This window comes from Tympanuchus pallidicinctus, unplaced genomic scaffold, assembly GCF_026119805.1.
Source record: "Tympanuchus pallidicinctus isolate F22 unplaced genomic scaffold, pur_lepc_1.0 scaffold3, whole genome shotgun sequence".
NCBI lineage: Eukaryota > Metazoa > Chordata > Aves > Galliformes > Phasianidae > Tympanuchus > Tympanuchus pallidicinctus.
This window is the reverse complement of record NW_026294747.1, coordinates 38,592,875-38,610,826: the sequence shown is the minus strand read 5'-3', so window position 1 is coordinate 38,610,826 and position 17,952 is coordinate 38,592,875. Positions and strand designations below refer to the sequence as shown.

General features: G+C 43.9%; 1 protein-coding gene across 6 annotated transcripts in view; it reads right to left on the bottom strand.

Moving 5' to 3' along the window:
• Nucleotides 1–17,952, bottom strand: part of ADCK1 (aarF domain containing kinase 1) — a 78,932-nt gene that overhangs the window by 60,782 nt on the left and 198 nt on the right. Inside the window, exons 1-3 of one of the 6 annotated variants that reach the window (XM_052695565.1) lie at nucleotides 17,738–17,919; nucleotides 11,878–12,015; nucleotides 7,900–7,983 (exon numbers count right to left, since the gene is read on the bottom strand). In XM_052695565.1, the coding sequence (XP_052551525.1) occupies nucleotides 7,900–7,983; nucleotides 11,878–12,003 (210 nt within the window). In that variant the 5' untranslated portion in view covers nucleotides 12,004–12,015; nucleotides 17,738–17,919. Of the gene's footprint in view, nucleotides 1–7,899; nucleotides 7,984–11,877; nucleotides 12,019–13,107; nucleotides 13,314–13,427; nucleotides 13,523–17,737; nucleotides 17,920–17,952 lie in introns of those variants that run through there. The other 5 variants (XM_052695562.1, XM_052695563.1, XM_052695567.1 and 2 more) reach the window with 5 other exon arrangements.

The following is a 17,952-nucleotide window of genomic DNA, read 5'->3' as shown; positions in this document are numbered from 1 at the left end:
AGTGCTGGAGCATTAGTAGTGGGAGGCAAGAGCAGAGCTGCAGCAGGCTGGAAGTGAAGCAAGAGAACAGGAAGTGAATCCAGGCCAGGTACTAACCTGCCCCTAATCTGTGGCCTCTGGGGCCAATAGAGATGAAGGGAAGCTACAGTGAATCTACAACCTGCCAGTCAGGAGCAGGTATAGCACTTGGGACCCTTTCACAGTCTTCAGGCTGCAGACATGTCATCTTCAAGCAAGCAGCTCAGCACAAGCACCAGCACAAAGCAAGGAAAGCAAGGTCCCTGCTAACAGCCCTGCTGTTGCTAACTCTTTACCGCATAGAAACCATCACGGGCAGTGAACATTCAGACTACAGTAGCAAAACCTCAGCTTACTTCAAGAAATAAAAGTAAGGAAGAGGAAGAGATACAGAACAAGCACTACCAGGGCATTTCAGAGATGAAAAACCTCCTGCTGGGTTCTGGAAATGCCCAGCTGTGCTGCCTAACTGTGAATACAATGGAAAGGGCTCCAGGGAAGAAACTGCACCTTCCCTTCTTCACGCAACAATTCTACAATAAACAAGTGGCAGTGCAAAGCCTGCTGCCCTTTAGCAAAGCTAAAAAAAAAAAAAATAAACAAAACACCTGTGTTCAGAGCAGCCCTATGATAACAAACTGGATGCACAGAGTTCACAGGCTACTCAAAACCAACACATTTTCAAATAAACTGCAGGGGCAGTAAAAACATTTTAGGATCTGGTTTGTTGTTGCCTTTTCATTGTTGTGTGGGTTTTTGTTTTGTTTTTTAAAACCAATTCCGCCACTAATCTTTCCAGTGAATTTTCCTCTAAATTCAGCAAAGCTGGCAAGCCAGTAAACAAATCCAGGCTTAGCAGGAGGTATTTCATAAAGCACTGTGCACGTGTGCTTACGTATAGGCTCACACACAAATTCATTGTTAAAGTGGAGCTAGGAACAGAGTTGAGGCTGTATAAAGACGACCCCTGTCACTATGTTTATCTGCTCCCTGTGGGCCCCTTGCAAGTCACATCAGCTCAGTACACTGACAAAAACAAGTTGTTACTGGTGTCAGACTTGCCAAAATGATGCTGCTGCAGAGCAAGGAGCAGCAAGCTATTCTGAACGGTGCACCATCAGCAGAATTTGCAGTTGCTGAAACTGGACTCTCTCTCAAAAAAAAAAAAAAAGCAGGGAGGGGGGAAAAGCCTCAAACCAGTTCCATGAGACCAAAAGTAGGCTTAACTAGGCCAGACGTCAAGATTCACTCCACCAGAGACATCTTGGATTCTGCCTTGGAAGTGGCTTTTTCAACACGAATAAACCCTGGACATAGGCACATACCTACAGGCAGATAGATACGCCCGCCCAGATGCACTAAAATGCAGACATGTACTCACATCAGCAGATTTTTCTAGGCAGGGCATCTGAACACCCCAATCAATAAATGAAGGGGTTGCTTTCAAACCCAGTACTGAACTCCACATTTTGTTTTGTTTCTAGACTACATCAGCAGCTGTTCCAACTCAGAGACACACTGCTCCCTTTTTTCTAGTCCACAAGTCTTCCCCAGCTTCACAGACTCCTGCCTGGCCCTGAGACACTGGATGGAGGAACACAAAAGAGTTCCCAACAGAGGCACTGTAACCTCAAGAGTGCAAACTGGGTAGCCCTCACACATGCAAAAGGATTAGCCTGAAACCCACTAAGATGCCTTCAACATTGCTAAAAGCTTCAGGGAATTGTTTGCAAGACATCAACCAGCACTCACTTAAGAAACTAAAGACACTGGCTTGACAGGTAAGATAACTGTGTGCTACCCTTCAGCACATTCTTTTATCAGATACACTTTGGGGATAGTGCTGTAAGGTCACTAATTTAGCATATCAAATCTACAGTTTTCATCCCTGCTCTGAAATTCCAACCTGTCCTGATATCTTCTGCATGCAACAACAGTCTTTCTACCTCTGTTTTTATATCACCATACTCTATCCTCACATGACTGATTAGATACCTATTTTACCAGTCTCATATACTCATATAACTCTCAAGCCAATTCCTATTTTTTAAAATACGTAAAGCACTGGTTACTTGTCATCCCTTCTGATTTCACAGGCAACCTACAACAACCAAGTTGTTTCAGCTTTTGTCAATTCCCATGAAGGGCTGGACCTGGTGGTGTTCCAAGGCCCCTTCCATCCTCGGCTTTATTATGATTCTATTAAGTTACATAAACTGATTAGTAGTCTGATTAGTAGTTGAAAACTACCATATCTTCACTAAGAAAACATCCCTACATAGGTACTGATCCAAACTCAGAACAGTCTTAAGTTACATACTGTAGCAACAATAAGAAATCTCACTTCCTTTTTGCTTCCTTCCCTCTTCAGATCTCTAACAAATCCTGCATGCATATCTATTTGCACCATTCAAATCCAGGGTGAAAATCCAGGCAAACAAGTCAGTCTAAACCCTGAGCTCTTCAAAGCCAAAGCCAACTCTTTCCAAGTCTCCGACTTTGCACCACTTACTGTCTATTTCACACCAAGACTCAAGATGTAGTCTAAAACTAAATAAAATTATTTCTTCATGTTCCAGTTGCTCCTCTCATGGTGCTCCTCATGATGCAAGCTCCTTGCAACCCACATCCTTCAAGAGTTTCCTAATAGGTTCCTCTCCACACCAGCTGAAATGTTCTTCAGATGTTCCTCTGGCTATTATGTGCACCCCAGCAACTATAAAAAAGCAATGAGGTCCTCACGGATTCAAATACAAAGGGATAGCCCCACCTGGAGGAGAGAAGGCAGAACGTTCCCAAGCTCCACAGTTTCACTCCAGTCGGGGAGGTGCCTGAAAGACACATGACTACTTAGGCAATGCTTGCAGATCAGCTGCATACCTGATACTCAACACTCATGCTCCTTGTGAGGCATTTCAGGGATGAGAGTGCTGAGTCAGCAAGAAAGTGCAATGATTTAGGGATCATTTCCCCTCACTTCTCTCCTTCCTTCTCCTCCAGAAACACCACAGTGAGATGGCCTATTTCTCTAAATAAACCTGTGCAGAGAATTGAAGGACTTCCTGCTTTGTAGGCACTCACCCTAAAATGGACCTTCCGCGCTACAAAATTAAAACCTAGAGATGCTGTGGCCATAACGTTCAGCTGGCTGTACTCTAGAAAATAGGAGAAGGAAAAGGAAGTGTCTCAAAACTTTAAGATCTATTTTACAGCTTATGCTATGTGTTATGTGTTTCTGGTGCAAAGCTTCCATGCTTTACGAGTTGGCAAAAAGTTTGCTAGACAGGACACTTGGAAGTGGAGAGTCACCAAGGCAACAGCTGGTTCTGCTAGTAGCTTTTTTTAGGCTGCATTACTGTCCATCATTCCATTTAGATGAAGATAAATCCTTGGGAGAACAAGAACGGGGCAGCCCAACATTATCAGCTCAGGTACCGCAGACAAGCTGTGGAGTTCTTTATCCCCCTTACTGGTTTCCCATTTAGCTCAATGACAGAAAGTCACTACTACCTAACAGCTACTCCATGTCTCTTATGGAATTTCATTCTTCTCAGCCTTTCCAACTCAGTTTGAAGGCAAAGAGAACCACCAGTGCATGCACCAACTGTGGTGGAGAACAAGCCCTGGTCCCCACACAGAGCCATCAGTTTGCAGGATTGCCGTGGAGGCCTCCCAGGCATCTCTCTGCAGGCACAGTCTAGATCCAATGTGAAGAAACTATTTTAGTATATTTCTTCCTATAAAGACACACAGTATTACTAGATCATGGTGGAAGGCCACAGACACAGGCTATTTTGCTGGTCTATCAGGAATTGTATGATATTATAAAAAAAAACAGCCAAACATACGCAGGCACATTCATTTGTTTTCTTACCTGGGTGGTAGGGTCCCTCAGTCAGGCAACATCACTCTAAGACTTTTTTTTTCCCCTCCCAAAATACTCACCTCACCATGAGAAACAAACATAACATACGACCATAATAACTGAAGGAACAAGAAATACTATTCTGTTTAAACGATGGCACAAGGTCACAAGGTCACACCTTCAAAATATTTGTCCAGGTACTGAAAGCCCAATAACCAAGAACCTGAATGAGAACATCCACATTTTGTTCTCTCTAAAGGAGGAAGTTAATTAACCTCCCCAAATGGCTTTTCCCTGACAAAGCAACTCTATTGCCAAAGTTAATTCAAGAATGGATTCTTACTGTCTCCAGAGACACCTTGACCAAAGATCCTCTCTCTCCTTTCTGCCTCTTCTCTGTTAAAAAAAAAAAAAAAACTGTATCCACAATTGCAGCAGTAACTTCTGCCTTACATAGTAAAATGACAAAATAAATGCCCTGCTCAAGATTTTTAGCTATGATCACTAGTGTAGAAATTTGCAAGCTGAACAACCCACTGCAATCCTCTTACTCTGATGATGGTAACTTTGAAGTCCACTGACATCAGTTCTTAAACAAGCGTGTTGTGAGATACCTCCTGACAGCAGGATCAACAGAAATTGACACTAGCAATATAGGAAGTGTCAAACAAGGCATCCAGGTGCTATGATGAGAGGAACAATGGAAATGTCAAAGGGTAGGCTGACTCAGGACTGGGGAAACAACTGTTCAAGGAGGCAGGGGGATATTAAAGAAATGTAGCCCTTCACATAATAGAATTGTTTATTGAGAAAGGAATACATAAGAAACAATCCATCTGGGAAAGGGCACCATACCCTCATGATTCCTCTGATTCTCCATACAACCAAAGGCAGGAACAGAAAGAAATGTCCAAGCTCATACGTGCAAAAATGGTTAGAACCATTTAATAAAAAAAGGCATGTACTGAAGAAAGCTTGTACCTTCCCAAAATCTTTCTGACACTAGACTACAGACATCCCACATCTTGAGTCTAACTCTGGCTACCACTGGCCCTGGTATCAGTATCCTAGCAATATCTTCACATGCAGAAGAAGAACATGCCAGAAAAGAACTTTATCTCAGTATGTCCAGACATCAGCGATGAGGTGAAGGAAGCAATGTTATGGACATTGCTATGGTCTGACTTCTTGAGTAGATTCATCCCTGCTACAGAAAGCAGCAGCAATGGAAAAGTTAAGGCCTCTTTTCACTACTGTTGAAGAAGGTCTATGAGTGCCTTCAGAAAGGCAGCTCCTCACATCTTGTGGCTGCTAGGAAACACACAGACACACAAATGATAAAACCAACCCCAGGGACACACAATGAAATTCCAGCTACTGCTTCTTGCCCTGTAGAAAGTAGCAAATACTTCACCAATCTACTGACCATAAAAAGATGCTTAGAACTGACTAGCTGAGAACATTAGCATCAAAGTGGCCCATGAGGGACAGAAAAATAGAGTAAGATTGAAGAGGTTTCCTTGGAGCTAAGCAGGAACCTGGCTAAAAGCCCTTGAGGAACCCACTTCCTTCTTAATCTGATTTGCATTTAATTGCTTCCTAATGACTGTGCCCCTGTTTCACCCCAACAGGCTTAGGCACTGGTGGTGCTGCCTCTGAAGCTTCTCATCTCCCATCTAAATTACCCTGTGGGTAATTTAGAGGCCCCAGTTTAATGGTTGACAGAGGATCTGAAGAGAGTTAAGTACTATTTGCATTCAAGCAGCACCCACCAGTATACTGAGTACTAGGACAATCTACACCAAAAGTAGCCCTTTTTGATTCACAAGATATATCCCCATCTCAGACATGAATGCAGCTGCATGCATCCTATCTCCAGAAGGAGAGGCACAGTAGCTGCACCTGGACCTGCTGGTACTATACACAGTCCTAGTGTCACTAAACCCAAACCTCACAGAAACTCTGCTCTAAGCACAGCACAAAAAAAAAAAAAAAAAAAAGCTGGAAATCAGTAACCAACTCATACACATGTTTAAAAGGAAAGTCCAAACTCAGTATATGTTCACCTGGCTTCACTGGAAGGACAGAAAGGCAGAAGAATGCAATTCATGGCCAAGAGCACCAAAGATCTATCAAGAACAGAGGCAAGTACAAGTACAAAGCATCTGGATAACTATCCTTCACACAGAACACTTGGGAGGAGGATTCATGTTCTCTTAGTCTCATCCAGTGCCTAACCTTTAGAATCAACTTCTTAAGTATCACCCTCTTCAGAGATGGTTCCAGACCAACAAACTTTCTTTTTTTTTTTTTTTTAACATTTGCCAACAGGAGGACAGATCTTCACAGGTCAAAGAATTTTGCCAATTCACACTATGTCTGCATTTACTCTCTCCTCTCCATCTCCCCAATCATTCCTCTTCACACAGCCAAAGGCTAGCGCTGGCCACGCCACTCTGCCACAGACAGATGCTGACTCAGCTAGCCTTGGCTGCCTCACAAGGAGAGCACAGCTCTGAGCAGCATCAGCAAACAGGGCCTGGACCAGCTGCAAAGGTATGAATTGACAAACCACTGAAGCCTGCATGACAGAGGTTAATGAAGTCATGGACACATACAGCAAAAGGTCAGGAATTTGCAAGGGCTGCTACAAAAAGCTGCCAAATAACGAGTTGTCCACAGTACTGATGACTCCATAACTTGGTTGTTGCCCAAGAAAGCTACAAGCAGTCCTTCTGCAAACCAGGCTTCAAAGGCAAACAGCAGAAACATGGGCAGGTGGAAAGCAAAGCTCAGGAGTCCAACAAGCCCATCCCTAATTTGTGTCAGGGTATCAGTCCCACTCACTTAGGATGAAGCACTGTAACAGAACTGCTTAACATCTTTACATAGGAGAGGATGAGAACAAGCCTAGAGAAACTGCTCTGTAAACTATCCTAAATACTCTTTAAGACCATGCTGTTGGTGTCAATTTTCTGCCAGAAGAACCCAAAGCATGCTTAAGTCCAAATGCCATTGATTTCTAATTTTGGATGAGGTCTGAACCAGTATGGCTGACACACACCTTGGTACGATGCAGGAAATGGAGCCCAATGCTCAACCACAAGGCCTACTGCTGTGTCCAGCTTTAGAGCTCCTCTGGTCTGAGAGTCCCTGGAGAGCACTACCTCATGCATTTCAACCACATCAGTTGCCTACATTTTGTACATACTAAGAAGAAAAAAGTTAAATATCTTATTTTAAAAGTATTGCACAGACTTGTCTAATTTGGTGTAGACCATATTTCTCACTCCAACTCAGCCCTGAGCTTGAATAGAAGAGAGACAGTGGCTACACTATACAAAGAGAAGTAAAACTTAGCAGCAGTCACAGAACAAGATATTGTATAGCTGCAGGATTGAGACCTGTGCTGCACCTTTCACTCTGAGGAGCAACAGGGATTCTTATATTTCTCACTCGAAATGCATTTTCTATTCACATTAGTTAGCTATATCAAAACACAACAAAATAGAGTCTTACAGTGAAATGTATCATTGCCCAATTACCTCTGATTTCTTGAAAGACTGAAAGGCCTAATTCATCCTTATTATTTCCTGTCCAAAACTCTGCTTTTACTTAAAAGTCTCAGCCTTCAAGCATTATATGCTTGGATAAACAGTATAAGAAACCACTGCCAGGCCATTCTTTGCTCCTGACCTCCACACAACCACTCCAGACAGCAGGGATCTGGTAACAAGGCCCATACAATAAGAACCTGAATCTCCAACAGGCATAAGCAAGCAGTGGTTGCACGTGCCTCCTCTTGACAAAGGAACTTCTCCATTCAGCAATGCAGGTATTGCCCAATTCTTATCCAGAATGCTCCACAGTTTGCCTCTGCAGTTATCAACAGTTTGGTAGAAGTTATGTTGAATCATTAAGCTGACAGCTTGATAGCTTGTTTTATGGTAATGGCTTTGGCAACACACCTGTGCCTCAAAGAGCTTCCGAGGAACACAACCAGTAGTATAACCTACCTGTGATTTGAGGAAGTCATATTCCTCTGATCCATATGGGACATTGCGAAGGGAGGTGAGGTAGTCATAGGTGATAACTGCCGTCTGCAAACAAAAACAGAAAAGTTGATCAAGCTCTGCAGTTATCTTGGACTGAAAAACAACAAACCATCTGTTTAGGAGGATGTATGTAGTTCAGGCTACAAAGTTTAAGCTCTACAGTAGAGTTCACAGTAATAAACTGTAGAAACAAAAAAAAGCATTAAACATTTAGAGAAAGCAGTACAGGGATCTCAGTGGCACGCAGCTATTAAAAATAGCCAATGTTTGGCATTTCTGTACTATCTTCCTTTTGAGAAGTTCTAAGCACTTTCATAATCTCTGTACTGCACCTTGCACCGTGAGCTCAGATTTTAGCCAGCCATCTGGGGTTTCCACAATAAGGTCTGCAGCTAGTAATGCTACAGAAGCCCTGTTTGTGCCCCACCCATTATCCTACACCTGATCTTCACACCTCCAGCTTGTCTAACTGCACACTGGCACATAGGGAGCTCGGTCTAGAAAGAAGGCTCAGCAGGGAAACAGAGTGGCTCTACACAGGCTCACTGATAACCACAGGCAGTAGTACTGGCAGGGATACTCAACTTCATGAAGGACTAGAGGGCAAAAGGGTCAGATACCCAATTACAAAAGAGCAGTATGGAGAACCAGCTAAAGCTTATTAGCTAGACATAGCCACAGACAATAAAACGAGATTTCCAAATGCCTTAATTTCTGAAAATGAATATTGGGTATTTCACAGTTTTAACCTTTGACTGAAGTTCCTCTCTTTCCAACAGTCAGGCCAGCAAATGGAACATAAAAACACAGCTCATGCCCTCAAAATTTACTTGGAGGTAGAGAAAGGAATGTCACTTAAACTTTAAGATCCTTGCCGTAAAGAACTATTTGTATGTAACAGATCTATAGCTTTCCTAAATCCTCCCTAGCAAAGGGGTGGCATCTCACTGCAGAATGGGATACTTGGCCTTCTTTCACTGCACATGTGCTTAGGAAAGGCACAGATGAAACACCTAAAGCACAATCAGAGGATCAGAAAAGTCAGGCAGAAATGGAGATTCTATCTGTTTCAAAACAAAGTGACTGAAGTCAACAAAGCAACAGTCAAAGGCTCAGAGATGCATCCATGAGGAAACCCAGCTAGGAATGAGATATAAATAGATGTATTTTTTCGTTGTGGAGTTTAGGTTTCCTGTTTTCCAGACTAGAAACTGAGCAAACCAAATTTTTTTTTTCTGGTTTTTCAGGCTCTCTTGCCTCTTATGAATTCATAAGGTGCACAGCTACACAGACACACACTCAAAAGAAAAATTTTTCAAAGTATCTTTCCAACCTCAAGCAACAACTGTGAAGTGAAAGGATGTTCAAATCAGTCTTGCATGAATGCTTGAGTTGGTTTGTATTTTATCTCTAGTCTGTGAGGGTAATTATCACCTCCAACTTGAAGAGAAGCAGCTAACAGATTGGCCTGTATTACTGAGGACAAGGGAATTAATTAACTATTTGCTAATTACATCATAATCTTAAACACTAAATTAGTATTACGATGATCCTGATAGTCCTGATAGGCAACACTGACATTGCCAAATCCCTGTTACTGTGTGAGAAATATTCCAGCTACAGCACAGTGCTCATTTCACATACTCAAAACAACTTGGGCTACCCTCAAAGAAATATGGCAAATGCGCAACGCTCCGCCAGGCTTCTGACTTTATCAGAACACAGAAAACTCTGAAACATGATGCTGTCCAGCCTACCAAATTAATTCTCAACCAAGAATAGTTCACATTACAGAGTGAGACTGAATCTCAGAGACACAAAAAGACCTACACAATCAACTGGTCCCTCCCTTCTCCAATGCCAGATTACTTTCTTTAACTGATGTATCCAGTGCAGTGCTCAATGTCCCAAAGGCTTGGCCTTCCTTTTGATTCTACTGACCCTCAATTCCTTGTGCTCTTCCCACCACTCCTAAAACCATCCTCAGATCTCACCAAATCATGGTACAACGTTCCCTCAGTTGTATGTATATGTTCCTACATACAAACAAAAGCCAGTTCTCTCAGCAACTGGGAACTTCATCAACTTTCTGATGAAGATCAGCAAAGGACTACAGAACCACTATGCATTAAGTACAAGCAGATTCAAATCTTTCTAATCCATCTCAAATGAAATTTGTCTGAAGTTTTATAGTGCTAACCCAGCTTTCCTAACCACATATCCTTTCTCCTAGAATTTTTTTTTTTTTTGGTTACACCATACCTTATCTTAGATTCTTGCATCTGCTGCTGCAAAACTCACTTCTTAATTATCAGGGAGGTTGCTTTCCCCATCTACTTTGCCCTTGTGAGATCCCATCTGGAGCTCTGTGTCCAAGTCTGGGGCCTCCACCTCAAGAATGATGCAGAGTTGTTTCAGTAGGTCCACAGGAAGCCATAAAAATACACAGAAGGCTGCAGCACCTCTTTGATGAGGAAAGACTAAGAGCTGAGCTTGTTCAGCTTGGAGAAGGCTCCAGAAAGATCTCACTGAAGCTTTACAGTACTCAAGGAAAGCCTATACATAAGGAAGGACTTTTTATAACATCTGACAGTGACAAGACCAGGGGGAATGGCTCAAAACTACTGGAAGGGAGATTCAGGTTAGCTGTTAGGAAAAAGTTCCTTACTCAGAGGGCGGTGTGAATGCCCCATCCCTGGAGGGATTCAAGACCAGGCTGGATGGAGCCCTTGGCAGCCTGATCTAGTGGCTGACGACCCTGACCATAGCAGGAATCTGGAACTGGATGGTTCTTAAGGCCCCTTCCAACCTAAGCTATTCTATTATTCTATGAATTACAGCCTTTCAAATACAGCCTGCTTTTGGTTGGATATGCTCCAAACCAGAAACCTGGCCAGACCTAGATCAGAGGATATACAGGTTAGGTCCACATAGACTCCACCAGTATCGAAAGTTGCTTGCTACAGAACCTCAGTTTTCATTTACAAAATGAGCAAGGCCAGGAAATGAACATGTATAATTACTCTGTGTATAATCAAAGAATATTAGAATGTTATAATCACAAAATAAAGGAGAGTTAGGCAAAGTAGACTATGATAAAAAAAAAGAGAATAAATAGAAGGCTTACCCCTATCCTGAGCTCACCCACAAAACACCAGCAGAGGCAATCTCCAGAAGGAATCCTTCCCCACTGGCAGTCAGCTCTTAAATAGGTCTAGGAGGGGTGCAGCCAGGCTCCACCCCTTCCTGCAGCACAGGTGAATTGCCTTCAGCTGTGGCTGACTCATTGCTCGCCTCAGGTGATCAATCAGAGGTTCAGGCCATGAGCCAGCAGTTCCCATATAATCTGGTAGATTCAGCCTCTTTGTGGTCCAGAAATCAGACCAGTCTGCACTATTCAGATTAGAGCAGATCCCTGAACAGATCTTAAAGTGGAAAGGTAGAGATCACTGATGCAGCAGAAATGAAGAATCTCTCAAGACAAATCTGACCATATACAGTCCCATATATTAAAGCAACAGGATTCCAAAAGAAACAGAAAATTCTTGTTTGAATAATATACAGACACACAGACATAAGCACATTCTGCCACCAGAGCATTGACAGTACTTTGGGGAGGTCACTTCTAGCAGCAATGGATGCAGAACCCTCAAATGGATTTAAAAGCAAGGCCAGCAAAGGGCCACAACTTGTAACTTTACTGAAAGCATGCAATGTGAAACTCAAGAACGTTTTTAGGTTTGGCAGCATTTCAACTATAAACAAAAAACATCAGTGTCAACAGCACTGTATCAACAACTTGAGGAGCTCCCAGCTGACCTGTTGACACTTGGGAGCTAGTTAGCAACTGAAAGAGAGGGTCTGTACAGAATCACAAGTATTTGTGAACTCCAAATCTCTGAAACCCCTCTAGGAATCTTTCTGTACTATGAAACTTACTGTGGCAATGGCTCGGCCCACACGAACAACTCCAAAATCATTGGGATCCATGAACTTGTTGCCATACAGATAGATGCCAGAAGCAGCTGCTGCCAGCGAGGCAAGTTTCAAGGCCCTTCTTGCCATGACTGGTGATCCCTACTGAGACACAAAACAGCAACAGTTACATCAGAGAAAGACATAGTAATGCCTGGAGGGATCTGATTATCCAAGTTTTAATTGCTCCTTTGCTAATGATGTGCTGCTAGCACTGCCCCTAGCTAAGAGCTCGTGCAACTACACAGCAGCCAAGTGCAAGCTGCTCTGCTCTAACTTCATTATTTTTTCTAACTCTACAGTGCCTACAGACCACTAACCCAGAAGTGGTCTAGACTTTGCATATCCACCACAAAAAGATTTATTCGTGGTCCCAAACATTTTACAACAAGAAACAACAGGTGGACAGAGAAAAGGCAGCATATGCTCATCGTAAGTTGGTTCTTTATTACAGGAATAGGCTGCCTCCCTATTGCAAATGTTTTGAAGGTATGACAGCATAGTGAAATTATAAGGGTCTACTAGAAGAATTTAAAAAGCAGAGTTTAAAGAATGTTCTAACAATATTAAGAGAGGGCCCAAAACTGATTGGAAACTGCTAGGCTGCTTGTGAAAGCTCCTCAGTATTGATGAACACTGGAAAGAAGACGCGATGCATCCCTGCTTGTGGCTCCAGATAGCCGCATCCAACGTAGGGGATGGGGTCCTGATCAGTCACCAAGTGAGTGAAACTTGCTTTCTCATCAGCTCATCCAAATGCCAGGCTAGGAATGCACTGGCAGAACAGACAGATGCAGGCACCAACAGCCCAGGCCTGGCTCAAGCAGGGTGGGCCTCGGATGCATCACTTTTTTCCTCACCCCCCTTCCTCTGGCAGATGTGGGCAGAGATAAAGTTGTCAACCACACTAACCACTTTGCAGCGCTGTATTCCTTACTTACGGTGTGCAAGGCAGTGTAAGCATGTTGTTCATTAAAAATATTACATTTTTTTGTCTCATTCTGTCACTTTATAGGATTTAAACCTGAAAGAAAAACAATGGATCTGTGGTATTTTCCTCTCCTTCCTCTTATTAGTCAGACAGAAAACACAACTGAGCGGTCTTTCTGCTTACACCATGAATCAAGCAGCACGGATGGCTGCCTCACTCTGCAGGCTCTCAAGAGAACCTTTGACAGAGTGCAGGATTTTTACCCCGTGGAGAAGGACCGCGCTAATTGCCTTCATTCCAGAAAGTTTCCTGCTTCTCACTGTGCCCCTTTAGCAGGGTCTCCGGCTCGTGCCTTTTCTCTCAGAAGCCTAGTAACCAAAACACGCATGCAGCGACACGGGTCGCTGTTTCCAAAAGAACATCCGCTCGCGTCCTACAGGCCCACAACCAACCCCGAGCTGCCGGGCCTGGCACTGAGGGGGCCCGGCGGGCGACCGAGCGGGAGGAGCTCCGCCGAGGGGCGCGGAGAACGGCCCCGCCGCTCCTCCCGCTCGGCCGCCCGCAGCAGGCAGCGCGCACTTACCGCCCCGCCGGCTCCGCAGCACCCGGCGCCCGCTCCCCCCGCCCCTGGCACATGGCGCGGAGCTCCCCGCGCGGCATGCCGGGACGGGTAGTTCCCAGCCCCGGGGCGAGGCCGCCCGAAAAGAGTTGGAGGGAAGCGGCCCAACGCGCGCGGAGCGGGAGCGCGACAATTCTTTGAGTTCTTGTCTCCAATGGGATTCTGGAATCGACGATGGAAATTCAGTAATGTGCCTCCACGCTGCGTTCGTATTTGCGTGGATGCAGTTGCACACAAAGGCAGCCGAGAGTAAAGAGGGATTTAGGAACACGTCAATTACAAAGCAAAAGATGCAAGTTTATTGAGGAAGGAGTAATTGACCACGATGCTCAAGGACATACCTTGATGCCCAGCTCTCGTCCATGACGAAGGCAACCTGCCCATCTGTACCCTGGCTGTGAGACAATGCTAGATTAAAGACTTCCCTAAAAGATCCCAACAATACTGAGGGTATTTGCTGTTCCTATGAGGTTTTTTCTTTTTCTTTTCCATCCTCATGGACATAAATGCCTGCACAACGTGGTCTTACAGGTAAACATTCTCCTAAGAAACAAAGCATCCACAACTTAGGAAAGGCAGAACTACGATGTTTGTGTTAGTCAGCACATTCACCACCTCCACGGCTGAGGCTGATATTGGGCATAGCAGTGAAGTATCCGTTTAGAAGCTATCACCCTACTGTATCAAAGAGATCCGAAACAGGGGCTGTGTCCCCAGCACTACCTCTGATTCCTGACCACAGCTTGCTGGTTCTACCCAGGATGTCCAAGAACACGGCCCAGCCCAGGCCCCGCTCTGACTGCCACAACACAGGCATCGGCCGCATTCGCAACAAAGGGAGCAGGTCAGCACCCGACTTTGCCAGCCTCTCCTGGAAAATCTGTGTGAGGTTTCTTCACATTAATTCTGTTTTTGCAGCTCTCCATTAAACAGGCTGATTCTGGGTCTGCTGGGGCCAAAAAAAAAAAAAAAAAGCTTTTGTAGTATAACAATGCCATGTGCTGAAGTGCAGTGGGCAATTTTGTAAGCAATGCTCAATCTTTCTATAATTAGAACAAGCACCTAGCTAGAATGATCAGAGCTCTTTTGTGCGAGCCTCCACAGGGTACTCAAGAAAGAGCTTGGCTCAAAAGAAAGATGATGGCTTGATTTCCGCTTCCCTTTCAACTGGTGAATAAATTAAATCTCAGATTACCCCAAATTGCTGTGGAAAACGAAAAGTGAATAGTGTTTCCTTTTTTTTTACCTCCCAGGTGTGCATCTTATGAAATGCTGAACCATACACAAAGCCTCGGGCTTCACTGTCCAAGCACTGGAGTGGGAAGAGAATCAGATTGCCTGAGCAGAGGACCAGCCTTCATTGCTGAGAATCAACCTCTTTTTTAGATTTCCTATGATGAAAAATACAGAAAGCTATATGGAAAGTATCACCAGCATCTGTGCTGCTTGGAGAGCAGTGCTTTATATGAGCTGCAAAATCCACTTGTACTACTTTTTTATCCCTCTCCGCAAGAATCAAAGCCTTTGCTCAGCACTGTTGCCCAATGTCAGTTTAGACAAGTGCACTCCACCTCCATACCCCTCTCCTATAATTTCTGCTGGCAAAAAAATTCCTTTGACTCTGCTTTCTAAAGATGCGGGGAAGTTTCAACAGGCCACCAACATCCCCTGTCCAAAGAGGATATTTATTAGCTGTGAGTGGAATGCATAACCATGTTTACAGAACCATAGTAACAGAAAGATTACTATCACCTCAGAAGCATCTGAGATGATTTTTGCCTATCTGCAAAATTTTAATCTTCTAAAAATTATAACGAATATTAGAAATTAAACCAGTCTCCCTTTAAGTCATTCCAGATAATACAGACACAGCTTGAAGAATTTAAAGATTCTTCCAAAAGCACTAATCTAAACAGACCTGAGCTTTTTCCCCCAGCTATAATTATTCCTTCTGAATACTGCCTGTAATCCCAAAGAAGAGCAGGGGTTGCTGATGTTGCTGAACTTTTCCATCTAGATAAATCTCTTCTTTTTCACTGTTTAGCATCTTACCTGTGGCATAATTTATCCCTTGAGTTAAGAAGTGACATTTATTTTGATCATTTTTATTCCACAATGCGCAGTGACTATTAGGCATACAGGTATCTGATATTAGCAATAGCTTATTACATTACTTTGTATTGTCATCTTCATTTGTTACAAGATATTTCATGAGCCATTTAATTCTGCATTTGCAAATGTGGAAAGTGCTGAAGTAGATAAAAAATGATGGAGAGGATTTAACAGCCTAAAGCTACCCCAAAAGACTCCTTGGAATGCACCAGAAATACACACTGGAGGAAGTGTTCTCAAAACCAGCTGTGGTATTCACATGGAACTAAAAATGTCCCCACTGACAGCCAAGCCAAGGATGAAGTGCCTGAATACTTTACTCACCACACAGAAGATTATTTTGGCGTACTTGTGGAAATTGATGCACGTGTGAGTCTGATAGCGTTCCTGCCCAGAAATGCTAAGCAAAAAAGAGCATGGTAAAACAGAAATGAATTAATCTTTCTTTCCTAAGGATACGTATACTTGGGAAAAAAAGGGTTTAAGAATCTCAGATCCATTTCTTGCTTAATGTTTCTTTTTATCAAAGAAGAATCAGCCAGAGCTGGCATCTCTAATCATAAATAAGTCTGGTGCACACAAAGCCCAGAACTAGAGGATACATGAAGATGTATGGAAATGGTCAGCTCACAGAGCTGGGAGAAAATAGTAACTTTTCTTGTCTGACGCTGTGTATACTGTGGGACTTGATGCTTCACCTGGCCGTTCATATACAGACCCACGCACCCCAGGTTTGTCCGAAGGAGTCTTGTAATACTGACAGCATCTCTTCCCAGAATGCTTTCAGCTTTGATTAGAAGGTAACAAGGAATAAAAACCTAAACGAAGACTTTTCACAGTTTTCCAAAGCTTAATCATTCTCTTTGTTAAGTGTTTCTGCCTAATTTCTCATTTGAATCTCTCTGATTTCCTGTTTCCAGGGACAACACATTCTGTACTTAACCTCCACTCCTGATATAAAAGTTTGCATGATGTGGTATTGGATTTTATAGTAAACATGCTGGTTTTAAGAATTTACCTGCTCCCAACAAATGCTGCTTTAAACCAAAGCTTGAAAGTTCCATTTGGAAAATATTCAAATTTTCCAAACTTTCTACATCGACTTCATAATTTCTCAAAGAAATATATTTCAGTAAACATTTTTGTTCAGTTAAACCATTTACATCAGCATTTTTTAGTTTTGACATGCAACAGGTAATGCAGTGCAGGCACAAGAAGTTATCCACAGCTGAATTAGCAGCACATGCCTAAAATACAGACAGAGATGAGCTTACAGAGCCATGGGATTTTGAATAAGCCCATACAGCCTCATCATACCATACAGTCCGGTCTACACTGTGCTATGAACCCTACATACATGTAAGCTCTACATCAACCAATTTGCACATTAAAAGCAAACCACAAAAAGAAGCGGGTTCAGGTGAAATAAAGTGTTGAAAAAAGAACTGCTCCTGCTTATAGCCAAGGCAGCTATAAAGATCTGCAAACACAAACAGCCTACTGCCTGCATGGAGAGGGCAACCATGCAGCTGTGAGACTGAGGAAACCAGCAAAGCAGCAGCAGCACACTGCCCACATTCTGTTTTAGTTTGTGTCTGCCTTACAGGTTGGCTGCAATAGATCCCAAAGCTGTGTATTTACCACACAATGGTAGATGATGCACAGGAAGAATCAGGAACGCAGGAGGGAGAATAAGTCATTCCTCAACTCCAGACAGAAACAGGCAAAGGGCTTCTGACCAGGACCAGAACTGTCAGACAACAGCAACTCTGCTGCTAAATGACTGACAGGCAAGGGTAGGAGAGATGGCAGGTGAGCTTTGCTCGTGACAATTACTGATAAACGATATACGTCACAGTCTCATATGCTCAGCTTTGTCTGAAGAACTCCTGAGAGGCCCGCTGTCCTGGAGAGAAGGCAACAACTCTGTCACTCAGAGACGATGACAGAGCTGCTGCCACCAAAGCACAAACGCAAAACCCAAGTCCCAGCCGAGACAAGGTGCGCTTCAGCACAGGATTGCAAAGGGAACTCCTGACTCCTCCTCCAGCCTTCCCTTCCTAGAAATTCTGGCGGGTGGACGCGGGCTGCAGGACAGCAGGCAGCGCGCACAAACTGGGACACGGGAGATTCCATCTGAGGACTGGGGAGCACTAACTCACTGTGCGCGTGGCAGAGCGCCGCCACAGGCTGCCCAACGGGATCTGTTCATTGCAGATCTTCAAATGCCACCTGGACCTTGAACCACACGCACCCACAGGGTCCCGCAGCCTCCCCAGCTCTGCGGCTACACGAGGCGCCACGAGGAGCCTGGAGGCAACGCAAAGCAGCACCGCGCCGCGCGCTACCCGCCAGCCGCCACCCTCCGCACAGGCAC